This window comes from Cyrtonyx montezumae, unplaced genomic scaffold (genome assembly GCF_038088225.1).
Source record: "Cyrtonyx montezumae isolate F1298 unplaced genomic scaffold, pur_monq_1.0 scaffold_3, whole genome shotgun sequence".
NCBI classification, from domain to species: Eukaryota; Metazoa; Chordata; class Aves; order Galliformes; family Odontophoridae; genus Cyrtonyx; species Cyrtonyx montezumae.
The window spans coordinates 122,253,449-122,281,325 of NW_027072034.1; the positions used below are offsets into that span (position 1 = coordinate 122,253,449).

Sequence of the window (27,877 nt, forward strand, 5' to 3'; positions counted from 1 at the left end):
CATTGTCATATGTGACTTTAGTGTGAAATATGATTAATTCATTACTCTTTGCTGCTCATTTCTTAATAACTTCATATAATCATGCTCTGTATTACAGTAATACACAGATGGCACACAAGATTGATCTTTCATGCACTGCTATGAAATTGAATTGCTGAATAGATTCTGAGATGCACTAAAGGGAGAAGCTGATTATTTTTATCAGCACTTGTAAGTTTAAAAAATGCTTGAAATTTAACAAGTGTAATGTGCTGCTTTTGTACACAGAACAAATCCTTTGTGAAAGGCACTGACAGTAGCCTCTTCCAAAGACACCCAACTGAGTTGGCTATAGACACATACAGAGAGGCTTCTGTGTATGTAGGCATGCCAATTTTTATAGAGAAAATCTATCTAATTTAAGTTTAGTTGTAATCTTCCTATAAAATTTGGATATTCCCCAGTTCTCATTCATTCTTCAGTTTCTGCTTTTGATAGAATGCATACTTGCTACACTAGCTGTGCCATGAATCCTTAGAAAGCTGAATGACAAATTATATATTCTTCAAGTAGCAAATGGTCAAATCCTGCCTGCCTCCAGCTCTCTGGTCCCACCATTAGAACCAACACAGGAGCCACTGCAATAGGAAGGAGGGCCTGGAAGACAAGAGCCTATGGAATTTTTTTCTTCATTATAGGATAGAGGTCTGAGGGATGCTCCCCTGTCTCTGTAAATAATTTGTGAGTACATGAGGAGGTCAGTGAACTACTACTCTACTTATGCTGAAAAATGGTTCTTGAAGAGAATAGCTTGGACACTTATTTTTTTTTGTTCCTTACCGTGTATCCTGTGAACTACGAACCCCAGAGGACTTTGCATTATTTTCTATTTATTAGCTTCAATTCCAATTATACTGTATCATATTGTGTTATTTTGCTTTCTGATATCTTATTTAGTAAATCAGCTTTCCTCCTCAGCTTGTTGCTGCTGTTTTGCTTTTTAGGCCCACCTCCCTGCCCTTTCCCTTTTTCCCCTTCCTCTTTCCTGAGGTGTGGGTCCCCCCACCCCATCATGGAACCTGGCTGAACCAGCCCGTAAACTGCTGACAATTAAACTATTTGAATTACATTTTAGTTGCTTTATTTGACCTACGGAACAGAGAGATACGTATTCTAACATCTAAGATGTCACACAAATATGCTAGCGAATGAAGTCTGACTATAGGCAGGTCCCCTTCAAGGAGATAAGGGTCTTTGTGATAAAGATTAGATGAAACAGAAAATGTTTAAGCGTGTTTGGGACTTGCAGAGCTCTACTGTAAGTTGCAAAAGGCTTCTTAGCTTTTTCCAACAACAAAAAGAAATGACATACATATGTATATTCCACTGTTGAGGGCAGGAGATTATACAAGGTTATGACTTTATAATGTTGATTTATCACAGTGCTACATGTACTGCTACCAAGTACAAATACAAATCATGAAAAACATCTGTAAGCCCCTATAAGTACTTTGTCAGAATACTTTAAAGTAACATGTATAATAAATGAAGAACACATGTTTCATATGAACCAAATGTAACTAGAGCTGTACCGAATGCTTTGCCAGAGACTTGAACAGCTGTGGACATCACCTCTCTCTCTCTACCCAGCTTTAAAAGGCATTGTTTTCCTTTTAGCTTTGACAGGTGATGTTTGCAATAGTGTCAGTCTTCATCAAAGAGATTGCCCAAAATATCTTCGTAGACCATTTTCATCTCCTCAAATACTGCCTTTTGATTATCATTTAAGATATTTGGCACTTTCAGCTCAAAGGGTCCTCACTGATTTATAATCTGCACCATCCTTGCCAGACTCTACAAAGACATCAAACACCTGCTGTTCGCTTATGAATAAATATCAGGTTATGTGCTGTACAGTATTTTCTGTCTGGTAGGCACAGTCAAAGATATGGAAAGCTTTCATTTACAGTTGTGTGCTCATGCACACACACACCTTTCTAGTTTCTAAAGAGGTTTGTGCTATTTTCCTGAGTTTGATGCCTCCACACGGCTATGGATTTTATCTGTCAAACAGAATATACAATGGAAACTCCAAAGTCTCTTTGCTATTATGTTTTCCATCTTAGATTAAAGTCACAGCCTCAGTATTACTCCCCATGATATATTTATTTACACAGAGGAAAACAATGAGACATCAGTCTCCCCACCTAATAATATCAACTGAGTACTTCCCTGTGGACCAGGGTGCACAGTTTAATTCTCTCTGTACTCTTCATACTTAATGGTTTTTGGCTTGCTACTCAGGGAAGCAATTCCTTCTTCTCTCATTCCTCTTTCAGATCTATCTCTTATAACAATCAGTGGAAGATGTTAGCTTTCATTAAATTCCCTAATATTATTTTGGATACCTTTCCATCTCTACAGTGATTCACTAAACCTGAAAAGAGAGCAAGCTTTTTTTTTTTTCACTTGACGGTGCTGATATAAAAAAAAATCAACTTTTGAGTTTCCATTTGAAATACTGAACATTAAAGACATGAATGAATTGTAAACATTCATTTACTTAAGTCAGTCTTTTATGCACTACAGCAGGTAATAAGTTTTTAGTTTTTTTAATTATCTGCTTTTAAAAGGAGGAATGTTAGGGGCTTTCTTCCACACTAAGCATTTGCAGTCACTGTTGTATATTTAAAAAAAACAATCCACCGTTTATAAGTTGTCTTAAATAGCCCCAAGTGTCCCTGAAGAGCTACTGTGTGCTGTGTAAAAGCTGAATAATCCTCCACATGTCAGAAGGTGACTCTTCAGCTGCTCAGGATCATCAGCTGATATGCTACTACTCATAAAGGAGATTCAAAACATAAGAATATACATTTAGGTAAAGATCACTGTGATATAATGGAATTAATCTGCAGGAACTGATAGCAACATTAAAACCAATCTAGCAAGAATGTTTCAAGGAACTGCAGCTTTTACTTAAAACCAAAACACAAGAGACACAGCAAATTCACACAAAAATAAGTTCACTGGGAATACATTTTTTTTTGACATCTCATTTGGCTCATTTTTCCTCATTTGTGAAGATAAGTGGAAGAAAAGAGTATGTTCAAACAATTTCTATTTAGATACGCACGTTCTGAATGCAGTACTTATGTAACAGTGGAAGTGCAGTCTGTGCAGAAGTACTTCATAGCATTATTGCTCAGTGATCTGAATGAAATAACATTTATGAAGGCACGTTGATAGAAGAAAAGCTGTTTCAATCATTTGTGTCTGTTTTACTCATCAAAATAAGGGAGTGTACTTTGGCCCTTTTGCTTAGAAAAATATGACTTTGACTTTCAAAATCTCATCTTTAATATTTAGTCTTGGTATTTACATGGTAGTTTCTTCCCATTCAAGCTCCACGTCACCTACAAAAGAAACAGATGCATTACTTTGGCCTACTTTGTAAACAGTACCTAATGGCAGATAACTGTTTTGGCTGAAGTTAAAAGATGTTATGGGGAAAAGGGTGGAAAGCTTGAGTGGAGACTGTGATGTTAAGGGAGACTAAAGGAGGGCAAAATATTAGAACTTTATTCTTCAGAAGCCAAAAAATACTTGTCAGACTATTTTTTATGCCTCTTAGATTGTACAAGTTGATGCATCTGCTATGAAAAAATAATTTTGAGACAATCTGCTTCTGCTTACCTTCCATGGCATCCAGAGAGTCCATCTTTTGAAGTGCTGAATAATTTACAAAACATATTGGTTGGCTACTTCCCCTGCTTGTCAGCAGATCCAGGACGCACTGATGCAAAAAGATGTATTGTGCCTGAAAAGATGTGAATTTAAAGATGTTTTGTTAGAAGAGTATTTATGAAACAAAAATACTTTCATAATTTTTATATAGTGTTCAGATGTTATGAAAGTAACTGCAGTTTAACTCAGACATCTCCATACTTTGATGATATCAAATGTGTCTGACCTGATTTATTTCATCGTGAGGTATAAGTTGTTAAAATCTGACAGATGTTCATTCTTACTGAAATACTGAAATGTAAAATAAGAAATTATATTAATAGTCTCTGAGAACAATAGGCTGTGTCATATTTTTCTTTAAGGGTGTGATCCATGAAAATGTGTTTGATTACTTTTTGTCACTAGTTAGGCTGAAGAAACTAAACAAAGAATTTCCTTCTTTATAACATAGAGAGAACCAGCAGGGTGCACTCAAATGCAAAAGTTCAAGTAAATCTACATGATCTGGGAGGATGCACCATTGCTAAGAGTGAAAAACCCACATGCTTTTCAGTGATACCACTTGTACTGTAGCATCGTTTACAATAGACTATAATGCAAAACGTGGGCAACTGGAGTTATTTTGACACCACCAAGGACATAAGGTAACTTTGGGTAATAACTGCTGAAAAGAGAAAATGAAAGAAGGCAGTGTCAGGATGAAATACATAATGAAATCGAAGAATAAAACCAGACAGGTATCAAGATGGAGATTACATCTCAGTATTAGTGAATTAAACAGTGGGTACACTGCCAGATGGTGGAAGTTGATCATCCTCAAAACATTTGAAGTCTCTCACAGTTTTGATTCATGCCAAACAGCATTATCCAGAATAATTCCAATGTGTTGCAGGTCATTCCCTATAGAGGACTTGCATGCAGTTTTGTGGGGAGTGTGGTAACTGCAGAGATCTTTATTTGCACAAATATAGGCCATTCTGTGCTCAGACAATGATTGTTGGCAAAGGACAATTATTTTTTAAGTTATAATCAAGGAAAAAAAATAGCTCTGACAGCAACTGATTTTTATTTTACTCATAGATCCTAAGGACAGTTTCACGCAGGGATCTCTATGATGAGTTCTAGAAAGGAGTTCCAGAGGCTTCTCTCTTCTCATCCTCAATGCTGATCACATAAAATCTGTATCATAGACTACTAAACAGTGTTTTATAACAGAGCTGCCAGAATAGCCTGACTACTGAATCTGCCATAAAACTTTACAAGGTTCACTTCTCCTCTTGCAACTTTTAGTGCTGATCTGCATTTTGTAGTCTGTGAGCATAAGTTAGAAATGACCTGGATGGAGAGCAAGCTGATTTGGAAGCTAGTATGTAGAAAGTCATGGAATAATGTAGAGTCAAAGATTTCAGGCAGCAGCTTTGAGTTAGATATGGCCTGAAGGAGGCTCACGCAGAAAGGCTCATGCAAATGGATTTGGAGTGCCACGCTGCTGGCCATTTAAGAACATCTTTAAATTCTGCCATTATTCCTTTACAAATACCCAGACATCCAAGTAGTAGAAGTTTTCATCACTAACAGGTCCTCCATACTTAATAATAAGAATGCCATTAACCCTTTTTTTTTCCTTAGATCAAATCATTGCCTTAATTCTACAAACTGTCAAGTCTGTGCTGAATCCTGTCCAAACATGTTATTTTATTTGCAGCCATTTGTAAAGACACAAAGGATCCCCAGTGAAGGCAAAGCTAAATGCATATTTATAAGTCTGGAAAACTATGCTACATATATATAGAACATATATATACATCCATACACACACGTTTATAAAAGCTACAGATAGGTACTAAATTAAGCAGTGTAGCAGAGCCATGCTTTCTTTAACACCCATAACTTCACTCAAAACTTGAGCTTTCTGAGAGTCTGAGAAATGATGATTTAGATTCTAAAATCTGAGCGTTTATGCACGAGGCAAGGCTTTGCTGGATAAAATATAGTTCAAAAGATACAAAAGCATGTATTTGCAATCCAAATAGAAGCAGGAATTAATAGAAAATATAAGAGGTATCTGAACTGTATTTGCTTTCTAGACTAGAGTTTTAGGAGAACAGATGATCAAATGACTTAATTTTTAACAGCAGGAAAATGGAATTTGAATACACTATTAACATCTTACCAGATTCTGCACCATGCACATTCTTTCACTTCTTAACTCAGCTACAAGGCCATAGATATCCACAAAGTCGTGGTCATTTATGTGTTGTGTTAAATGGTCAAGTGCAATATAAACACCTGTTCTTCCAACACCAGCACTGCAAACACAAACAAGATAAAATGAGTTTTAAAATAGATTATTTATTTTTTTTTTACAAAATCACAAGATTGTTTGAAATCACATCTGGATTCTGTGATGCTTTTTTCTATTTGAGGAAAACCAATGCAATATCTAGCAAAACATTTACAAGAAAAATATTTTAAAATGAGGGTAAATACACAGCACGCACGAGTAGCTAATGTTTTTATTAAGGGTTTGAGAATGAATGGGATTTCCTTAAATCACTACCAGCCTTTTCTACAACTAATTATTAAATCAGAGTATATTATATGGGGAAACAGGTAATGTATAGCAAAACTGTACTGAATCTCCAAGATCTAAAAGCAGAATATAATTAATGAGTTTTCTGGATATGAGAAAACATGTTGCTGCTTCATAATCACCAGCAGCATGGGCAGAGTATCTTGCCCATGACACCCTCTTCATGTATCTGTGTTGAGAAAAGGGGATAGGATTTGTTGCAAAAGGGCCCAAAGCATATAAGTGACCTCAGCACATAAGCTCTTTCCTGCAACAGTCTCTCTGGCCCCTGCAATAGAGGAAAATGCCAAACTGTCAAGGACAACAATGTCAAATAAAATAAAGAGATTTCTACCATCTGTTGTGGAAGGCATCTGTGGGACACTGAGGACAAATGAAAAGAACCCCAGTTCATGATAAACTCCCTGGACAAAGACAGGGTTTGTGGCAACCCTGTTGGGGTTTACTTGGGTATTTTACCTCCAACTAAGGCATAACGAGTCCTACTGGAGAAGAATTCACTACTGTCCATACTAGAGCTATGCTCAGGTACTCAGATTTCATTCGGTTTCCCCGAACTTTACTATGCACTCCAAATGACAAGATACTAACTAATGATTTGATGAGTATGCTTACCTGCAGTGAACCACCATTGGCGTATTATCATGTGCTCGACTTGCACGGATAAGTTTTACAAAGTGGATAATTGGTGCAGTAGTTTCAGGGACTCCATGTTCTGGCCACGAGGTAAAGTTACACTGCCGCACCATCATGAAGTCTCCGTGCTGTAAAATACAAAATAAGGCAGGTTTGTTCAAAATAAATACGTTAGGAAGTAACCTACATGTAAACTTCTCAGCAACTTCACTTAAGGAAGTCAGAATACCATATTAACTCAAAGATGGTTCTTGTATCAAGGGTAATTTCTTGTGCACAAATCTTATAGCAAGGTTTTTGAGAAAGATGGCATCAAATTCATCTTTCAAGAAGTATTAAGGATTTCAGCAGTCACTCTCTATACAATGACTGAAGTCAAATAATTTCTTGCTTACATTTGGACATTTCTAGAGCCTGTCTATAAGTTTACTGAACTGGGCTGACAAATTTATTTAGGGGAAAGCAACTATTCTAATACTATACTATCCTAGTCAAGGCAAAAAAAATAATACACTGGTAAACACAAATATATTTTCTAAGTATTTGGTGCCCTCTCAATCAGAGCAACAGCAATAGTAACTCAACAAAAACAGCTGGTTATGATCTGGTATCTAAATTAACCACGAAGGACATAACAATAAAAGCACTGGATCAGGCCAAACCCTGTCTAACCCACTATCGTGTTTCCAACAGGTATCAAGGAAATAATACAAGACAAAAAATGCAACTATAGTTCCACAGTATATCTTTTCCATTCCTAGAAGTTTGCAAGTCATGAACCACTTCAGTCACAGACAGCGTCTAAAAATTTGAGAGTATTCAACAGAGTTTTCTTCCATTACTTCCTCCAAATTTTTTGAAGTTCTTTCAGTTTTTAACACTCACAGTATCTTGCAGAAGTGAGACCCAGCTTAATCAACTCTTTTGTAATGAACTAGCTCATTTTTTGTTTTGAACCAACCACTTGATCTTTTCACATTGCTAGAAACACTGAACAAATGTGAATGATTATATGTAGCAACTAATTTGCTATATTATTAAAATTGATCAATATAAAAACAAAATAGAAATGTTTTTGAATGCAACATAGCAATGAATGTGAATTATTTGGTGTATATGTGCCTTTTATCTGCACATTAAGAGTCCATCCATTTAGACAGAAGGTGAAGTGCAATCTTACGGACGGAAATACAGCACATTTAATGGTATGCTCTTGTGGGGGATATTTCAGCTATTGTAAGCAGAGTACTTTGTCAGTTCAGCTTGAACTGTCTTGTTTTCTTTCAGACTCACCTTTGCAAATACGTGCCTTTGCATTTTGCTGGCATACATATTTACTCAAAATAGTCCCTTTTTAATTTTGCTTACCCCGTGTCTTATTTTAGCTGGGGAAAAAAACAAACAAAAACAAGCTTTCTCTCAGTCATTTTAAAGCAGTCAGTTGTCTTGAACTTTGTGCATAACCTTATGGGGCTGACAACTGAAACAGTCCTCTAACTGCTGTGTTTCTTTTGCCATCTGCACAAGCCATGGGATGGTAATGTGTCTTTGTATGTGGATAGCAGAATTGGGGTCTTTGGATGGGACTGCACGACACATCAGTGTTCTGCAAAAGAAGGCTGACTTCATCTTGGATCACTATGTTCAGATTCCTTTTCAAGTCCACCTGCTGGTCTGACTTAATGCTGGGTGCTGGTTTTTCCAAAGTGTGGAAATTATAGTTGTGGATCATGACAACGATGAACATCTAAGCTGTATCCCGCCACCTCCATTCCCAGCACAAAGAGTGGGAGTAATACTGATGATTCTCATTTATATTGGGTGAATTTCCTGGGGGTGGAGGCCAATATGGCTGGTGGTACAATGCAAAACAGCTGCGCTACAGTTGAGAATACTGCCCTTTAATCTGAGAGGGATGCATTCAAAGGGATTTGTCTGATAACAGAATGGTTAGGATTACTCCTTTCTAGAAGAGACAACTGAGGTGTCCAAATAGAAATTGCACCTCCCACAAGACCAGAGGTTCAGTAACCTCAATAGGCCCTTCATAGCATGTTGGCCTCATATCTGAGTTCTCTGTGATAAAACTGTGAGGAAATTCTCAGAAGAAAAAAATAAGAGTGAAAACAAAATGCTCAGAAAAACCAACATGTTTAGTACATACACATTAAAAGATTAAAGGAATGGTGGGGGTAGTTGATTGTTAGGATGGAGTTCATCTGATGTCGAGTTGTTGGGTGCATTTTATTCAATCAGCTTCCAGGTGTGACTTACCCTTTCAATTTTTAGATCTCTGATGGTCCAGTCTATTTGAATATCTTCCATCAATTTCGTAATTACTATATCCCCAAACACAGTCACTGGTTTATTATCTTCTGGCCAGTACTGATGGCACCTTATCTGCAGGGAGGTGATTACTAATTAACAATCATTATGCCATAAATTTTAAAGAAACTATGTACAGAATTTTCTGTTATATAAAGTGCTGTACACTGGTAACTTACTCGTCCTTTTTCAAAACATTGTGTAAGCATCACTAGCGTTTTTGCTCTAGTCTCCCACACCATTCTCCAGAAATCACCCACTGTTCCTGGTAATGGTCCCTGAGTTGCAATAAATTCATTTGGACATAAGTAGCCCTAAGAGAAAGAAAATATTTAATACATAATGAGTGGCAAGAAAGAAAAAAAAAAGAGTTTGTATGTGACTTGTACCTGTAGCTCTGATGCCTAAGGCTAGAACCTTATCAGATGTACTAAACTAATTTATGTAGGTCTGGCAGATGGCCATGGAAACCTAAGGATGTAAAGCATTTTTTCCACTGTGTAGATCAGGTATAAACCAATGTCCTAATAAACTTTGGGAAATTCAATCCTAGTATAAATTCTTTTAGCAGAGGAATTGAAGGGACATCAGGTCAAGAGTTCTCATTCATAACTATCTCAGTCATAATATTAGTTTTACTGCAGATCCACTCACAAAGAAATTTATCAGGAGAAGGCCAGCAAAGTATAATTAAAGTAGTGCTAAGGAGAAGCAGAGCCAGAGAAACATCTGATAAGCAGTGTGAGAGCTAGTGCAAGCTACAAGCAACTCTGATGACCTTGTCCTTCCAGTGATCCTCAAAAATCATAGAATAGAACTTTTAAAATCATTTAGATTGGAAAAGACCATTGAAATCATTAAGTTAAACCATCCACCTAATACTACAGGCTAAACCCAAGTGCAACGTTGAGGCCATTTCCTCATGCCCTATCACTTATCACCTGAGAACAGACATCCACCTTCACTGCACCTTCCTTTCAGGTATTTGTAGAGAGCAATGAGCTCTCCCCCCAGCCTCCTCTTCCCCAGACTAAACAGCCTTAGTTCTCTCACCTGGTCCTTGTACGTCATGTTTTCTAGTCCTTTCACCAGCTTCACTGCTCTTCTCTGCACACACCTGAGCAACTCCATATTCTTCTTGTAGTGAGGGGCCCAAAACTGAACAGAGTACTCTAAGTGCATTCCTACCAGTGCCAAGCACAGAGAGAAAATTACTTCCCTAGTTCTGGTGGCTATGCTATTTCTGATGTAGGCCAGGATGCCACTGGCCTTCCTGGCCACAGTACTGCCTCATGTTCATCCAGATGTTGATCAGGTCCTTTTATACTGGGCAACTTTCCAGCCACTCTTTCTCAAGCCTATACTTTTGAATGGGGTTCAAAAGACCCAAGTGCACCACCTAGCACTGAAATTTGTTCACTGTCACGTAATTGGATGTGTGTATCCCAATACCTCTGCACAGCCTTCCTACTCTCAAACAGATCAACAGTTTCAACAAATATGGTGTCATCTGCAAATTTGCTGAGGGTCCATTTAATTCCTCATCAATATTATCAGTAAATATATTAAACAAAATTATTAACAGTACCAAGCCTTGGGGAGAACTACTTGTGATCAGCTGCAATTTGGATTTAACTCCATTAACAACAATTCTTTGGGCCTGGACTTCCAGACAGCCTGTTCTAAATTGGAGTTGGAGCTTACTTAAAATAATGATCTCAGATAGAGATCTTCAAGAAATTGTCTTTAAAGGGGGTTTTTGTTTTGTTTTGTTTTTTAATTTTTCAGTGCTGGCTCCTGCTGTTTAGTTCTTGATAAACTGAGGACAAATTTGGGGAAAGGAAGTTGAAAAAATCAATGTAAATGCTGAGCCAAGCATGGTTCTCATGGATCTGTTTTCTCATTCCAAACACACCCTGCAGAAATCTACTACAGAACATCAACAACAGTAGTAGCAATTATAACAATAAGTTTATGATGTAGAGCTAGCAATCTGTGTTATCACAGGATCCAGTTTATTGCCCCAAAAAAACCTGACACAGTGGTTTATAGCACCTTCGAAGCTCCTCACTGGAATTATAGCCCTATAATTCACAGCTGCTTCTTATTTATTCCATCTGTAATATACAGAACAGGTGGCAGTGGGAAAACTATGTTAATCCTCCCTAGTTTAAAAGTGAGCTGGGGAACTGCAGTTCAGGTATGAAAAATTCAGTTACAGATTATTTATTGTTTAAAAGTAAAAATTAATTGCATCAAGTTTCCCATTTGTTAAAACTATATACACAATCTCTCATTCCCTCTCTTTATACATCTACACCTAGATAAAGAGGTAGGCAAATACACACGTATATTTACACCTATGTGCATTTATGTATCTACAAATCCACAAATATCTACAGTGAGAGCATACAAAGGGTAAAGCTTTTAGCCCTGCAAAACGGGTCTATTTACTGATGAACACGGATGTCAAGTGAGATGCTTATATGCAGTAAAGACACAAAATCTCAGCAGGGTATACTTTCTGCAGCTGGCTCCTGCTACAGTTTTTTGGAAGCTGCTGTTTGAGTTCCTTGCCTATTCTGTGACATGTTTATGACAAGAAAGGTAAAGACTAGGCCAGGCTCCATCTGTTCTCCTCAGTGGTCTTGTGTTTCACAGCCAAGCACCCAAGTAACAAGGTGTCATGGATCTTTCTTTCTGCTATTTGTCAGATCAGGAAATTCTGTACTTTTGCTAATGTGAAAGGGGGATGCTGTTGAGATAAGACATCCATTCACAGCTCTCTTGCTGATTCCCTGTGAATGTCTCTTAGTCACCTGGAAATAAGTATTTCTGCTTGCTGATGTGTCATTTGTTTAGACTACCATCTGCATGTCTCACTACATGTTTGAGTAGCACTTAGTGCAAATCAAGTCTTGACCTCACTTGAAACCACCATTCAGTGCTACAACAGAATAAATGCACAATCATGAGTTATACTTTGAGCTTGAAGGGAATAAAATGAGTTAGGCAAGACTGGAGATAGAAAAGCATGGATAATTTACTGAGAACAGAACCAGAAAATGTGAGGTATAGGAAGAAAGTTGTATTAGAGAAATATATGTTAACTACTCAGGTTCAGTGCCACAGGAGTCACTTGTACAACATCACACAAACAGCAGCTGTAGTGAATGAAAGAATGCTTGGAATAGTGTTCTTTTTGCGAGTCATTTTTTGACTCTTTCGTGAGAAAATAATATAGTGAAAATGTGAGACACTTTCTACTTACAGATACATAGCTGGCATTAATGTAGTCAGATCCAGGAATACCAGCATCAGGCATCAGCTTTACTCTGTTGTTATTATCTATGATGGAAATAAAGGCTAGTTAACTAAAAGTTTAGTTAAGAGAACACTGATTTAGGTAACAAATGTCCACAGATTTCTAATGAATTAAAAAACAATATTAACATAACAGTACTTGACACAGTAAAACACTTGTAATAAAGGCAATGTAAACAATTTCCATTACTGTATAGTCATCCTGGTCCCAGACAAATTTTAATATACATATATATTTTTATTCAAAACCTAAAATATGATGTGTGTATGGGAGGATCCTCTACCTTCAAGTAGCCCATGTTCTTTAAGCCATGCTATTCTGGCACAGGCACCCTCCATATGAGTCAGACAGAAGAATCAGGGAGCTGCCAGTCTTTCTGTCATGCAAAAGTTTTAAGCAGACCCTGGCCAAATCTTACTTTACATAAAGCAAGCTCATCAATTACAGAGAAGTTTGTTTCAATGAAGACTAAATAACAAGTGATTGAAAGTTTCTGATTTGGACTCACAGTGTGTATTCAGAAATGATGAAATACAGGAAAATGCCATACGTGAATAAGTAACTGTTGAAACATTCCAAATTTTGAAGTTTGGTCCACATCTTATTAGAAAATTAGAATACAAAGTTTATAAAGTTAGGAAAATCATCAGTCTGTATTTTATTGTGTCATGAATATCAGTCTTCCGTGACTGCAATTTAGAACACATCTTGAACAAGGCAGTAGATAGGAGTAACAGCTGTTGTGAAAAGTTAATAGCACAGAATATAGCATTATTAACCAAGGAATGCCATGCTCCCCATCTCACATCACAGCTAATGCTTAAAATAATAATGACATTTCTTGTCTTATTAACTGAAAAATGAAGCAGTGTTGAGTACAGAGAGACAGACTCCTGTTTCTTGTGATAATATCTAGCCTTGGCTTATAAGTTATCCTACAGTCACTCTGATCTTCTACCAAACCCTTGCAGCACATTTACACATATCCACAAGAAAGCAAACCCAGGCTCCTATGGTAGCTGAATGTACAAACACATGGATTTTACATGTTTAAAAAAATAACTTCTCACTAAAGGGAAAAAACAGGAAGAATGTTAAAGAGTTTGCTACATGGGTTGAATTACAAAGCTAAGAAACTACCGAGGCTACAGTTTCTTGCACCTGCATATTAAAGCTTGTGAGAGCAAGTTGAAAGCTACTTGCAAATAAACCTGTCTTAAAAAAAAATACAGTGGAAAGACCAACTTGACAAAATTATTTCATAATGTAGATATGATTATATGGCCAAAGACACAGTTGCGTTCAAAATATCTGCTGCACTATCAAAGGCAGAAAACAAAACAGAGGAGTTATTTAGCAAACACACATACACGGCTTAATGTTTGGGAAACGATTCTTAGACCTGTTCCAAGGCAGATCAGCATCAGTTGAAGCAAGGTCTTCAAGAAACTTAGGAAGTTCCTATAAAGGAAGAAATGCTTGTTAATGCACCTTTGACTTTTGCCTGAAGTAAATATAAAAAATAGATTAATAGTAGTTTCTCCTGAAACAGCCACTCCAGTAAGAGGGAGAATTCTTTAGTTCTGTAACATTGCATTTCTGAGCAGCTGGAAATGTTACAGAGCATCTCACTTCACTGTCAGTACTAGTTATGTGAGCCACGATAGATGAAGCACTGCAAGAAATGCTGTCAAGTTGAACAGCAAGAGAGTTCGTGAACATTCACCTTAACAAGTCTGGATAAAGTCAGTTGATCACCTTTTGTGCTTCTTTTTCTGTCTCTTCATGAAGTCACGTATGTGGTAACCGTGCCTTACTGACTTGGTCTTATTTTTGAATAATGTCTCTACCTGTCTCCTGTAGCCTGGGAGAGCTTTTGCCACAGCATGAGAACTGATGAGGATTTAATTAAGTTTAGACAACTGGCAATTAGTTATTATGCACAGGCCTGATTGTGAAAAAGGTGGGAAGAGTTATTTTTGGTTGCATCACAGTTTCATAAGTGGCCATTAGTTCTGTTACTGAAGGGCATAGAGGAGTAAGTCATTCACACTGAGGAACTTATTTGATGGGGGTGTTTCTTTACATGAATAGATCCAATTTCCAAAGCTGAATAAAAGAGAGGAGGGGCAATTTCATGACTTGTTAATACAGAAATATATAGGTTGCTCCAAAAGTAATGCCTCCTACTTATTTCCATTGAAACTTCAGAGAGCACACGACTATTTGATACAGAAAATCCTCAGCTACAAAATACTGTTTCTGAACATATTCACCACTCTTATCTCTACATTTTCCACAGCAGTGAACAAGAGCCTGCATGCCACGCTTGTAAAAATCTGCACCAGCGGAAGTGTCCCACTGTCGCTGTTGTCACTGCTGAAAGGCACCACCCACCACCTCGCTGTGCTCACAATCCACTGTTTGATCTCCAAAAACGTTCAGCAAGTGTCAGTGAATGTCAATGGGTGCCATTTTTTTCATATGGAGTAAATCAATGACACCCCTCTGCTTCATATGCAGTTCCATGTCAGGCTGCTCCTCTGCTGCTCTGTCACACTCCGACAAAATATAATGGAATATTGCTGGGAAGGCTCAACCTCTACTGTTACACCACCAACATCTGCCTCTGACATCATGGGACAACAAAATAAAATAGGAAGCATTTCTTTTGGAGCTTTGTATATTATCGTGATGATCTCACAGTGATGATGAGGGAATAGGGAACACCTAGAATAGTCAGAATCTAGACTATTTAGTATGTATTTCTAAATTACCTACATTGATTTTGAAAGATTTTCCTTTTGTTTGACAAATGTTATATGCAAGTCTATTTCAGTGCCTTTGCTAAGATACAGATGAGATTTGTCTATTGTTTGAATGTCTACAAAATACTGCTCACGTGTTCTCTAGTGGGACAAATAACAAGATTCTTTGATGATTATTTTGAAGTGCTCTTTCACCAAGTACTTGGGATGCTTTGTATTTCATAAACAAAATTTAATGGTGAACTCTTGGCAAATATATAGATAAATAATGAAAAATGGAAGAAGCAGATTCCTTTTTTTATTTCATGATTTTTTCTTTCATTGCTAATTTGAATATTTTTCAGTATTATTCAATGTCTTCAGGTATTAAGAATAAGTTAATATAAGCATAATCAAAATCGAATAATTTAGAAATAGACTTAATGAACCAAATAAATGATTAATAAAATTCTTTCTTAAGAAGTATCTTATTTCTTGCAATGAATAATGCCTAACATAAAAGTGAGCTCAAAACCCTGTGTTATGAGCACTATTATCCCATGAGAAACCTGTTTCTTTCACTAGTTGAAAAAAAAAATGCCCTCAAGCATGGGGACTATTCCACTTCTATTGAGGATATATACTTATATCCTCAATGATATAACTGCATGTCCTTCTAAACACAGAGGGTAAGTTCTATGATGAAAGCAAAGTGCTTTCAGACAAGAGACCTGATTTAATTTCCTAACGCATTTCCATGGCAAAAGAATTAGGGGAAGAATTGCAGAGAGCAGCTAGATGCTCATTTCCCTTTACAAGGGACTAAATCCCAAACATTTCCTTCAAAGTCTCTCTGTGTTTTCACAGAATCACAGAATGGTTGAGATTGGAAAGAACTTCTGGAGATCATCTAGTCCAAACTCCCTGTTCTGACAGTGTTCCCTACAGCATGTTACACAGGATTGAGTCCAGATAGCTTTTTAGTATCTCCATGGAAGGAGACTTCTAGCAACCTGTTTCAGTGCTTAGTAAAGTCTTTCCTCATGTTCAGATGGGACTTCCTGTGCTTCAGTTTGTGCCTGTTGCCTCCTCTCCTGGCACTAGGCAACACTGAGATGAGCCTGGCCCTGTCCTCTTGACATCTTCCCCACATCAACCAGATGCCCCTGAGCCTTCTCATCATGAAGTTGAACAGGCCCAGCTCCCTCCGCTCTTCCTCATATGAGTGAAGATTCACTCCTCCCATCATTTTAGTAGTTCACCGCACTCGTTACAGGAGCTCCGTGTTCCTCATTTGCCCTCACCAGAGCTGAGCAGTCTAAAATTTTGCCCGTAAAGGAAAGTATTGTACTTAAAATCTCCTTACAGAGCATGGTTTTCACTAAATTTATATCCTTATGTTAAATAACTAAACAGCATGGTTAACAGACTTGAAATAAATACAAATTTAAATGAAGGTCTTTCACATGATATAGAAAAACCTATTTCTCATTGCTCTAAAGCATTCATTGCTTTAAAATCTTGTCAACCTCTTAAATCAATCAATCTCTGCCACACTCAAAGCAAATTTCTTCCATCTTTGAGCTGCCTCTGCTTTTAGACTCAATAATCCCTTAAGACCTAAATCCCCAGTCCTGTGACTAAACCAAGAGAAATATCCCTATTCTCAGAGCAGAGTGACTTCTGTGAATTTCTATCAGGATTTGATAAGAACAGTAAAAACACTCTGAAGGATGGAGCTGTCAAAATTCCTCATTCAGAAAGCTGAAACTCTCATAGAATTTTTGTCCTTGAGTTTTGCATTAAAAGAGGAAAATAGATAATATGCCTATGGCATTTTGCAGGTATTTTAAGGGCTGTGGGATTCCATACCAAGTGCACATCATGTGAACTAATACTTGCTTCATCTGCCTCACTCCCCTGAGCCTTAGCTTGCAAGGTAACTAGTACAGAAGTAGTACTACTGTACTGCACTATGTAGCAAAGAGGAAATGCAGAACCAGAGTATATTGCTTTTGTAATGATGCTTCCACATCTGAGTAAATACTTAAAAGCCTTATACCTAATTTCTGTATCAGTTTGAATTCTGGTCTATAATTTTTTTTCAGAACTGAGGAAGGACTTTTAGGATTCCCAGGTGCGATAGCAGTTTGTCACAGAAACCATATTACAATGTGGATTAATTATTCAAAACTTTTGAATAATTAATATGAACTTTGTTTACCGTAGAATTTTCATGGTGCTATTGTAGTGATATTAAAAAATTGTTTCACGTTTTCATTTGTGAAGAGACTTTGTCATAAAACAGTTTCAGAAGAATTTCTGTCTCAGTAATTTGGCAGTTACTAGAAAAATGTGATTTTCCAAAGATATTCAGATCCATGAATCCTCTGGAAAGCTGGCAGTTTGAACACTGGTCACCAGTTGCTGTGGCTTCATATGATTTCTTTAAACTTGCCTTTTCTGATAAGACATGGATCTAGATCTATTGTTGGTTCCAGATTCCTAATCATCACATTACATATAGGCCATGTTCATATGTGATCCAAGATTGAACCTCAGAGATTTCTAGGCACAGCATCTAGGTCCAATAAATTAGATGAGACCAAGAATGTCCCAGGATTCCAAGACTAAGTGAAAGGAAAAGAGCTACTTTACACTAGTAAAAAGACTAAAACATGTTTGTTGTCTATCAACTGCCTATTAGAAACGATCTCTAGACTACTTTACCTACCAAAACACACCTTGGAATTGTCCAGGATGACTGATTTTTGAAAGAGTTTGAATTTAAGGCAGAGAATATACTAACAATTTATTAAATTATCATATGATCACATCCAGTTCCTCAGATGCTTGAATTTACTAGTAGACAACTAGCCAGAGATCCCAAGCAACTCAGCACCAGGCTATGTGCTTCAGATACAATGGTCCATGGGTTTAGAGCCTGAGCTCAGCTATCTTTCACACATTGTAGGAGCCTTGAGTCACTTATGCCAAACTAAAGCCTTGCCTTTGAATGGAAAACAATACAGCCATGGGATCTGTTTGCTTGCTGTGTGCACTGTTTGCTTCTTTGCACTGACATTTCTGATGTCATTTCAAGTGGATTGACTGTCAATCTGATAAGATAGTTGTTGCAGATACTTTAAATATGACCACAGTCAGATGCTGCAGTTCTCCTTACCCAGCCATCTGGGAAGGCATCACTACACTCTGAAACACTGAAGTGGAAGTTCAGAGAGAAATAAAACGCAAATGATTACAAGCTGACTATATGGTTCAGTTATATAAGGCCTCAGCTACTTGTATTTGACAACATTTCAAATGGATTGCCTACAATTCCATTTGATAAAACAATTGTCTACTTTAAGTCTTAGGGCACTGCAATACTGTAAGGCTTACCCCAATGCGGGTCACCCCTAAAAAAAAGGAATATTGGAAGCTTCCCAGTGATGAATATGTGAAAATATTGCTAGTAAAATATTTCATCTGTTCAGTCATGCATAATGTAACTATAATCACTCCTGTTCAATTGAAATAACAGTTTCACTCTTGGAAGAAAAAGTTCTCCTTACTTTACTGCTCAGAGAATTTTATGGTGCTTTTTATTATTAAATCCAGACCAATTTTACCCAAGGAGCATAACAAAAAAAGCTGTAGGAAATACCATTAATCTTTTCACACTTTTGTTGGTTTTTCCTCAGAGACTGAAATATTATAATCTGGAAGAAGAAAAGCCATTTGTTGATTGGCTTTTTGTTAATCCAAATGGTAAGAAATGCATGGCAAATCTATAAATCCAAAACAATAAAGTTACCAGAGACTGACAAATTATTTTTGTGAGTGCAAATGACTGTCTGTATTACAAATGATGTTGATGATGATAAAGTTTCTGAAATAACAAGGAGAGACGATATTGTTGAGAAAAAAAATTTGATAGCCGTAAAAATGTTACTTCATGAAAATGGTGAAAAGTCTGGAGGTTTACATTTGAAAATATATGTACATTATGTGTTATGTATATTTTTGAAATCTAGGCTTTTTTCAGAAGGAAATGCAAACTTTCTTGAGTTCATGTACTGAGACAAAAAGATGGGAGACTGTTTACATGGTGCCTATTCTCAAAACTATGACACATATGACCTAGTAGTTGTAAAGGAAGGAAAAGCAAAACTACTGTGCACAAAATTTTAACTGTTTGCTCTATGAAAGAAAAAGCATTTTTGAATTCTATGGCAATACAATTGAGCCCTGACCATTTTACAAAACAATGCCGGCTGTTTTGGCAGTCATCATCATTCAGGAAAATGAATTTCTTTAAAGCAGTTATGATACCTGTATGTATGTAGAAACATGCATACATAAACCATTCTCAATTAAGCTACATATGAATCACTACACATGCAAAAACATAAATACTGTGTTCTTGTAAAGACTGCAATCTGAAGATCATTCATTGATGACACTTTGGTGAGTAATTCTGATTAGGTTGCAGTGCAGACTGCAGAATCCAAAATAAGGTAATATTACCTTTTAAACAATCAAACTAATAATTGGGTATTGATTATCAAGGCCAGAATACTTCAAGGCCTCGTCTGCTTAAAATGGACATGAAATGTGACACATGAAACAAATGAAGGTCTTGCGATGTTGTGACAACTGCTAGCAACATACCGAAAATTCTTCCTGAAACTTTAGGTTGTTGTTTGTACAAAGCTCTTCAACATGTTGCAGGAAGGATTTCTTGCTTATTGGCCTGAAAGTAATGACAGAAGAATTAGAGACCTACAGGTGGTTTCCTTATCATTCTTTTAATTCTTACTTTACTTCAGCTTTATAATAAGTTTTTCCAGTTCAGCAGCAACTGATATTTACACAAAAAAAATGATAAACTGTTTACAGCTCGCTGATTTGGTTTGAAGCATAGAAGCATTTTTTTCCCCCTCTATTGTTTCCCCTCACCAAATACTTCAGTTTCAAATGTTAACAGTATTGCTGGGTAGGATTGTTTTTTATAGGTAATAGCATTCCAAGGCAAGGTTTTGACATTAATGGAAGTTTGTAAAGTAACCACTGGATTCTAAAGTACATAATACTTCTTTGTCGCACCGAAAACATTTTATACATTGCAAGGTTTTAGACATATAAAATATTGCAGTGACCTCATTCTCATAATGACATGGTTTTTAAACCCTGAGGAGTTTAAATATCCCTGTATTACTTCTCAAGCTAAAACACAGACATGCAGGCTTCACCCCAGAGAGAGAGAAAGCATTTCTCCAGTTACCATGCAATTAGTCATGCTTTTATGATTTATACGCAGCTTGGAGGTTTTTTTTTCCTAATAAACATAGAAGAAGGAACCACACATTGAGACTCACCAATGACTACTAAATAAAAAAAACTTAATCCACTTACTTGACGGATTTTCTATAACTAAGTAACCTGCAACAGAGATTTTTGTTAAATGTGGCAAGGTGTGAGTTAACCAATATTTTGCATGTTTAGAGGTTTCAGATGAACTATTCAAGTAAGTAAAGAACCCTTTTTATTTCTCTTGTGGATTCAAACATGTCAGATATCTTGGGTGAATGTCTTGCTTAGTTTTTATCTCAAGTATTGGCAAATATGGAAGTTACAGTTTCTATCAATCTGTTCAGATCATTTTACAATATTCTGGGCCCATATGGGCCTGGGAAATCCATACCTCCAGCATACCACTTCATATACATCAGCAGACTTCATTTTACACCATGTGCTCAGTGCCATTCTTCTGAGGACCATTTCAGGGAATAAGGGTAAGAGTCATCTGATTCCTTCTCTCAAACTGAGAGCAAATAGTGGCTTACTGCACTGTAGTTTGGTCATTAGATAATAAAAATTACATCAGTGCTGCACATAAGCAACCTGAATACAGTGCTTAAGTGCTGAAGGTACCTGGATCCAGCAACAAAGAACACAGAGACAAGCAGCACCATTAACACAGTCACTCAATACTTCATTCCTTTACACTCATTCAAAACAGAGAGGTAAAGCATTAAAAAAGCACAGAAAATGAAATAAATGGGGCTACTTATGGTACTGCCTTTTCATGTTTTAATATTCCTAATAGATGATGATAGTATTATAGGTGTAGTCATACATTAATTTCAAGAAGCACTAAATAATTTTAAAGAAGTAAGGCACATACACTTTGACATTTGCCTTTGAATATTTAAGTGAAACTTGGTTGTTAAGGATAACTGAATTCTCACACTTCCATTGGTAGCAAATGCATTTTGCAGTGTCCTGGCAGCTCAGAAAATAAGACTGTAGCAAAGATATTGGCTTTACTGGTTAAGAATCTTCAGAAGGAATGAACTTTGTATCCCAAGTACAGATTTAAAGAAGACAGACATATTTTTTCAAGTCTTTTGAGAATGAAATATGTAGTAATAATCTTACAGTGTCATCAATGAACAAATACTCATCTACCTTTAATCTATAGATCACTAATCACTAGGTCTTGATGAGAATGATTCAGAATCAAGCTATTTCAGCTGGACAATTCCGGATTCCCATTTGTCTGACTTTGAAACCAGGGAAGAAAAACATTGTCTGAGATAAAGAATGCTTTATTGCCTTAAATCTGATTTTCTTTTAAAACAGTGTATTGTTTCATGTGTAGGATTTTTTTTTTGAAGTCTATCAAAAATCTGAATCCCACTCAGATTACTTATGATAGAGCTAGAAAGAAGCCATTTATTTGTGTTGGCATTCGTAACTGAAGACCATATTGTCACACAGACTCAGCTTTCTTTCTGGGTCAATCATCTGAAATCCACAGGGAATTAAAACTTTGTCCAAATGGAAAACAACAGAAATGAGTAAGTGGGCAAAAGGCTTAACTCATAAGCACCAGTGACACTTCCTAGAAACAACAGACGAACTAATTTTTAGCAAGTTAATTGAAAGCAATATTGAGCTTAACCCTTCCTGAATGTTAAAGGCCTCGGGAAATAGAACACATGGTCATTTCTTCCATTGTACCAGGACACACAGTCATAAACCTTGTTCTCCTGGGATACAAAGCTCAGGAATCTTATGAGTGATAGCTGATTACTGAAGGGAAATTCGTTGAAGGAAACGTTAAGGCAGGAGCCATGGCTGCCTCCACTCAGAGAAAGAAGAAACACTCTGATCTGGAGAATGTAATGTGTGCAGTAGTGCTACTTTGAATTCAGACACTTACTGAATGCAATAAAATACAAAAAAAGTGAGACCAGGAAATTATTTTATACACAATACTTTTCTATAAAAGTATTTAGTTGCAAGTGTTACAGTGTCTGTAATTAATAAATACTTCTTGACAAGCTGTCACACATCAGAAGTATTCATCAGAAAGGTTAACTTCTCATGGAAAGATTTGAAGAAATAGGGATATCGATGGCTTTACCCCTGCTGCAGAAACTACAGTGAACATGGGGTGTTAGAGTTCTCTCCCAGGTGAGCACCTCGAACAGGGAAGAGTTACTTGTCTCTAGCCAGGTCTGGTGGGCCCTGAAAATTTGTTGACAGAATCCATTCACAGGAGATAAGTATCTATTTTGAAAAATGACCTGGTAAAAATTACGGACAAGATATAAGAAGTAAGAGAGGACCCAGTATATAAATGGTGTGCTTAATGAGTCAATGAGTCAATGTTTAATCCAGCCTAGATGGACTACAAGTTCTTTAAAGAAGAGTTGGATTTTTTTTCTATTATTTCCTGTCTCATTTAATTCTCATTACCATCATTGAGATAAATGCATTTCCCAAATATCCAAAGTGAGCACTTAGGGCTCATAAAGTGGATCTCATTTTCCACTGATCTAGATAGAACATAGTTTACCTGAAGGCATTCTTAAGCTAGAGATGATCAGTGAATTGGCTAACAAAGACTTGCTGAAAGACGGTGTATATCAGCCACTGTTGGTTATTTTCAGACAATGACATTTTTTATGGGTTTTTTTTCTTCTGATTATCACAATATCACCATAGGTTGAGATAACCTAAATAAATATCAGAAGATGTCTGAAGAGACAACCTATGTTTTCATGAAACAGGTTGGAGTGTATTGATTCTGTGAATGAATTGTCAGCCATAAGTTTATGATTTGACATGATGTATATTGTACTAGTTGAGAAATTACAAAACACTTAGTGTCCAAAGCATCTCCTTTAAATGAGTCCTGAAAGGGATGATTAATAGGTACATAAAAAGCTGATACTGCTCTTTTATCATCTAAGATTTCTACAAAAACTCTGAATCACCTCTTCAGAGCATAAAATATACCTGGACAATTAAAACTAGATATCAGGTGACTTAGTAGAGTTAAAAAAACCTACAAACAAGCCAGCCAGCCTGAAAAATAAATCTGTCCATCTGTGTTTCCCTTATAAACTTACAAGATGTCATGAATTGAAGCTGACTTCTATGAGCACAGCAAGCATTTCAAACAGCTTAGGTGCTGCCTAAACATAGCCAGTATGTGCTTATGCATATGCAATAGTGCACAGTTCCATTCCAAGTGCATCTGAAATTAGAGGAAGTTATGCTGCAGTCATCAGCATGTGATAGAATAATTTATCATGCTGACACAAAACTGCTTTAACCACACATCATGAGTATGATAAAGAATACATGAACTGAAACTGTGATTGACTTTTATGTGGTTTTTCTCTGAATGCAACAGGCACAAAAATTCCTTAGAGGTGTACTGTGGAAGTCTGAAAACATGAAGAAAAAACAGTTCAGACATTGGGTTTTGCAGTAAGACTCCCTGGTGCATATTGTTTGCTTCTGCCAGCTTCTTGAAATAACTCGTCACTACTGGGAAGGATTTATCTACGTGAAAGACAGCCTAAGAGAGATAACTAAAATCTCTCTTTTGGCATTGACTGACATTACCAGAGCAGAATCTTACACACAGAGAAACATTCTTTAAATCTTGAAAATATCTCTAATTAAACTCAAAAGTTTTGAGCAGATAAAGGATGTCCTGTTGCCTAATGACTATATGTAAAACAGTAAGTTTTCAGACTGCTGGTTGAAAAGCTGGCATGATGGCACTGTCCTGGGGAGCTCACAGTTAATACCTGCACTTCAAATTTCCACAATTTGTCAGTACTCAACAAAGGGCCTGGGCAAGGAGCCTACTGTAGCTCCAGCAGAGCTTCTGTTTGAAAAACAATAATTGAGAATTGAAGAGCTGCATCCTGTAGCTTACAAAATGGCCCAGGAGCAGAGTCTTTGCTTTAGGCCTTACTGGTGTGGGGAAGGAAGAAAGAGCAGAAAAAAGATTTAATGAAATAACAAACAACAACACAAAATGTGAAACTGACTCATTAAAATAAAGGTTGATGTGACTGAAATGCTGAAGCACTGTACTGTAAAGGCCTTACTGTGCATAAATCACATAATGAAGTGTGAAATATTATAGTTTGCAACAACCCCGTAGAGTTTGAGACTGTACAAATCCAAACTTCAGGTAATTCAGACTGAAAAGTGGCACAAAGGCACTCCTCAAACTGATAGAGGATTTGGCTACATAGATACGCTGCTGTGATTGCAATCACATGGTAAGAAAACTTTTCTAGTATATGTGATTAAAAAATGCATTTCAGAAAAAAATCTTCCTTTAAATACAGACCTTAACTACCAGAGGAAAGAAACAATACATTTCTTATACCACATTTGCACTGCATTTTTTTCAAGTATAAATTGTATATATCAGTGCTAATACTAATATAATTTGTAATTGAATGTAAAAATTGCCCTGATTTATTTCAAACTAGGTGTGGCTCATTCACACTAGGGACTAAAAAATAAACCAGATATCATTATGACAAATATCACTGTCTGTCATTACTATAGCTGCAAAGATTGACATTACATTTTGATTAATGGTATTTTTCAATATAGTATGGTAGCACACAGGTTAAGAGAACAGAATGGAAAACACACCATGTTGCTTCAATAATACAATAACTTACTGGATGACAAATATCTCCTTGCGTCTAAAGAAAAATGAAGAGTATCTGGAAGTAAAACCCATCAACACTTTAGTATATAAGCAAAATTAGTATTACTCATGTTCAGCTAACAGCTTGGAAACAATGCCATTTTGAAGATCATTTATACAAGCTACAGTTAGCACGCTGCATTGATAATGATTCTGTCACCAGAGAATGTAATCCACTGTTATTAGCAGGTACAAAAAATGCTATCTGAATGACATATGCCCCACACAGAACATACCACATCCATTATGCTGATGATTTCCAGACAATTCATAGTATGTTTTCTCATCTGTTACCACCGGCCATGCCTGTGTGCACTATTCTGAACAGGTTTGTTCATGCAATCAGCTTACTCTGTACCACACACATAGACATGTACACAGTCAAACAAAACAGGTCAACAGCTACAACCTTTCATCTTCCAGCTATTCCTAGTCTGCAACAGTAGGATGCCTGACTGCTAGGGCAAGACTATTTTAGGCTTTTCATCTTAAAGGAGATTGCCTACCACAGTGTTTCATCTGTGACACAGCAGGAAAAATACAGGTAGGTAAAGAATGTTCACCAAAAATTTCTAACGCAGTTGGACGTCATCAATCGCTGAGAATCATTGTGATATTTAAGTGATAAATAATATCCATATTTCTGACATTCAGAAAGAGCTATCTGTTTTCCTTCTGATACATAAGCATGACAAGATACTCTGTTGGACAGAAAATATTAGTAACCTGGACTTGCTGTATAGCCAGTATACTGAACACCACAGAAATCCAGATGCTGTACAAAACACTTTGTGAAAAGAGGTTTTCTAAATGGCAATTAAACAGTGTCATATTTGTTCCTGAATTAGCTAACCAGCATGTCTGAGGGTCTGATTACTTCAAAATGCTTACTAAGTGCAATCTACACAAAACACTGGGCCATTAAAAATACTCAGAAATTCAGTATTTTTAAAAACATATAGTCCTTTTTTTTTTTTTTTCACCAACATAATTAAACAGTGATTTGCACTTAGATCTTTATCGGGTTGTAAAAAGAGCTGAAGATTAAGTGATTTTCTAAAAGCTAGTGAGAAGTGTCTTGAGGATGGAGGTCATTCTTTGAAAAAGGATCTCAGTGACCTGTGTAAATAAGAACACCACAAACACTTCCAAACAAGCAAAGGTCAGAAAGGGGTCATGGCTACAGCCCCTTTGGACTAACTACTGTTTTGCCTAGTGAGCATGCTTACCGTGTAAATCTGTCATCCTTCAGCTCCAGGTCTGCCACTGTAATCAACTGATCCAGTTTGAACTTAGTGTCAATAATTTCAGCATCTCGTGGGGAGTATGTCCCTCCCTCTTTTTGCTTTTGCCGAATTCTAAATAGAAAATAATCATGACTAATAAGTATGCAAATGATTTAAGGACAAACATACCAGTACACCTATGGAAATTAGCCCTGCCAGACTAAAGTTAAATTCTGAGAATCCCTCCCCAAGTGTTGACATAAAAGAAAAAAATGAAAAAAAAAAGAAAATGCAATAAATTTGAGATGACAGATAACTCAACTGAAAGGACTGTTTCAACTCTTCACTAAAACAATATTGAGCGTTTACAAACAATAAATCTCACCTTGCAAAAGCATAGACTGCAGCCACCAGAAGAACAATTGAAAGTATACACAAAGTAACTGCAAGGATAACTTCCACAGATCTTCCTGACAGTCCTTCACCTGCAATAGAAAGAGGAAATCTAATATTTCATAGATGCATCATTTTTACATTTCTAACAGGAGAGAATCAGGTAGAGATGAGTGACAGAATCTTTCCTTTCAAAACAACTATATCTGTTTTGTGTCGGTTGCAGAGCTGCTCAAAAAGGAAAAACATGAGAAAAAAAAAAGCAATGTATTTTAAGATTCCTAAGGATTGTTGGTCTATGTAATATGTACACTATATGTGTAACCTTCCAGTGGTGCTTTTCAGGTTTACCTGCCAAGGAGGTTAAGGTATGTCTACACTGCACTAACTTCATTTGGCGTATGCCTAACACTAGCCTGAGCTGAGCTCCTGCTTTAAGCTCAGAACAGTCAAAGACAGACACACTGCTCTAACAGCTAGGAATGATCAGGCTCTGAAAGTGGAAAAAGAAGAGCCACAAGCCTAAAACTATAAGCTCTGTGACCATTACTCATAGGCAGGAGTGAAAGATGCTTTTCAGAGATTCTCCCCTCAGGGTGCTGAAGGAGATCAGCTATTAACGGGATCTGAACTGTCTTCATTAATTTGCTACACTGACCATTAACTCTTGTGCTTTGTTTATGTGGGAACTGGTGATATTGTCAGAATAGCCACTAACTATCTGGTCAAGAGTTATCATAAAGGTCAGTCATCTCACAAGGAAGAAAACCCGTAGCCCAAGAAGATACTTGCTGTACTTGAAGTATGGCTGAATGGGAAGGCCTTATTAAAATGTACTCTTTATTATAATTGAAAGATTGCTATTAT

The 27,877-nt window shown here is 36.8% G+C and overlaps 1 protein-coding gene across 1 annotated transcript in view; it reads right to left on the bottom strand.

Annotated features, from left to right (window-relative positions):
• Positions 1–2,471: 2,471 nt before the first annotated feature.
• The window catches only part of PTPRQ (protein tyrosine phosphatase receptor type Q), a 117,065-nt gene continuing 91,659 nt past the window's right edge, over positions 2,472–27,877 (bottom strand). The window contains exons 51-63 of the mRNA XM_065743237.1: positions 27,003–27,102; positions 26,621–26,749; positions 25,363–25,407; positions 20,768–20,794; positions 20,024–20,105; positions 13,973–14,063; positions 12,549–12,625; positions 9,457–9,591; positions 9,227–9,352; positions 6,932–7,080; positions 5,897–6,032; positions 3,673–3,796; positions 2,472–3,392 (exon numbers count right to left, since the gene is read on the bottom strand). Coding sequence (XP_065599309.1) covers positions 3,355–3,392; positions 3,673–3,796; positions 5,897–6,032; positions 6,932–7,080; positions 9,227–9,352; positions 9,457–9,591; positions 12,549–12,625; positions 13,973–14,063; positions 20,024–20,105; positions 20,768–20,794; positions 25,363–25,407; positions 26,621–26,749; positions 27,003–27,102 — 1,259 coding nt within the window. The 3' untranslated portion in view covers positions 2,472–3,354. The remainder of the gene's footprint in view (positions 3,393–3,672; positions 3,797–5,896; positions 6,033–6,931; positions 7,081–9,226; positions 9,353–9,456; positions 9,592–12,548; positions 12,626–13,972; positions 14,064–20,023; positions 20,106–20,767; positions 20,795–25,362; positions 25,408–26,620; positions 26,750–27,002; positions 27,103–27,877) is intronic.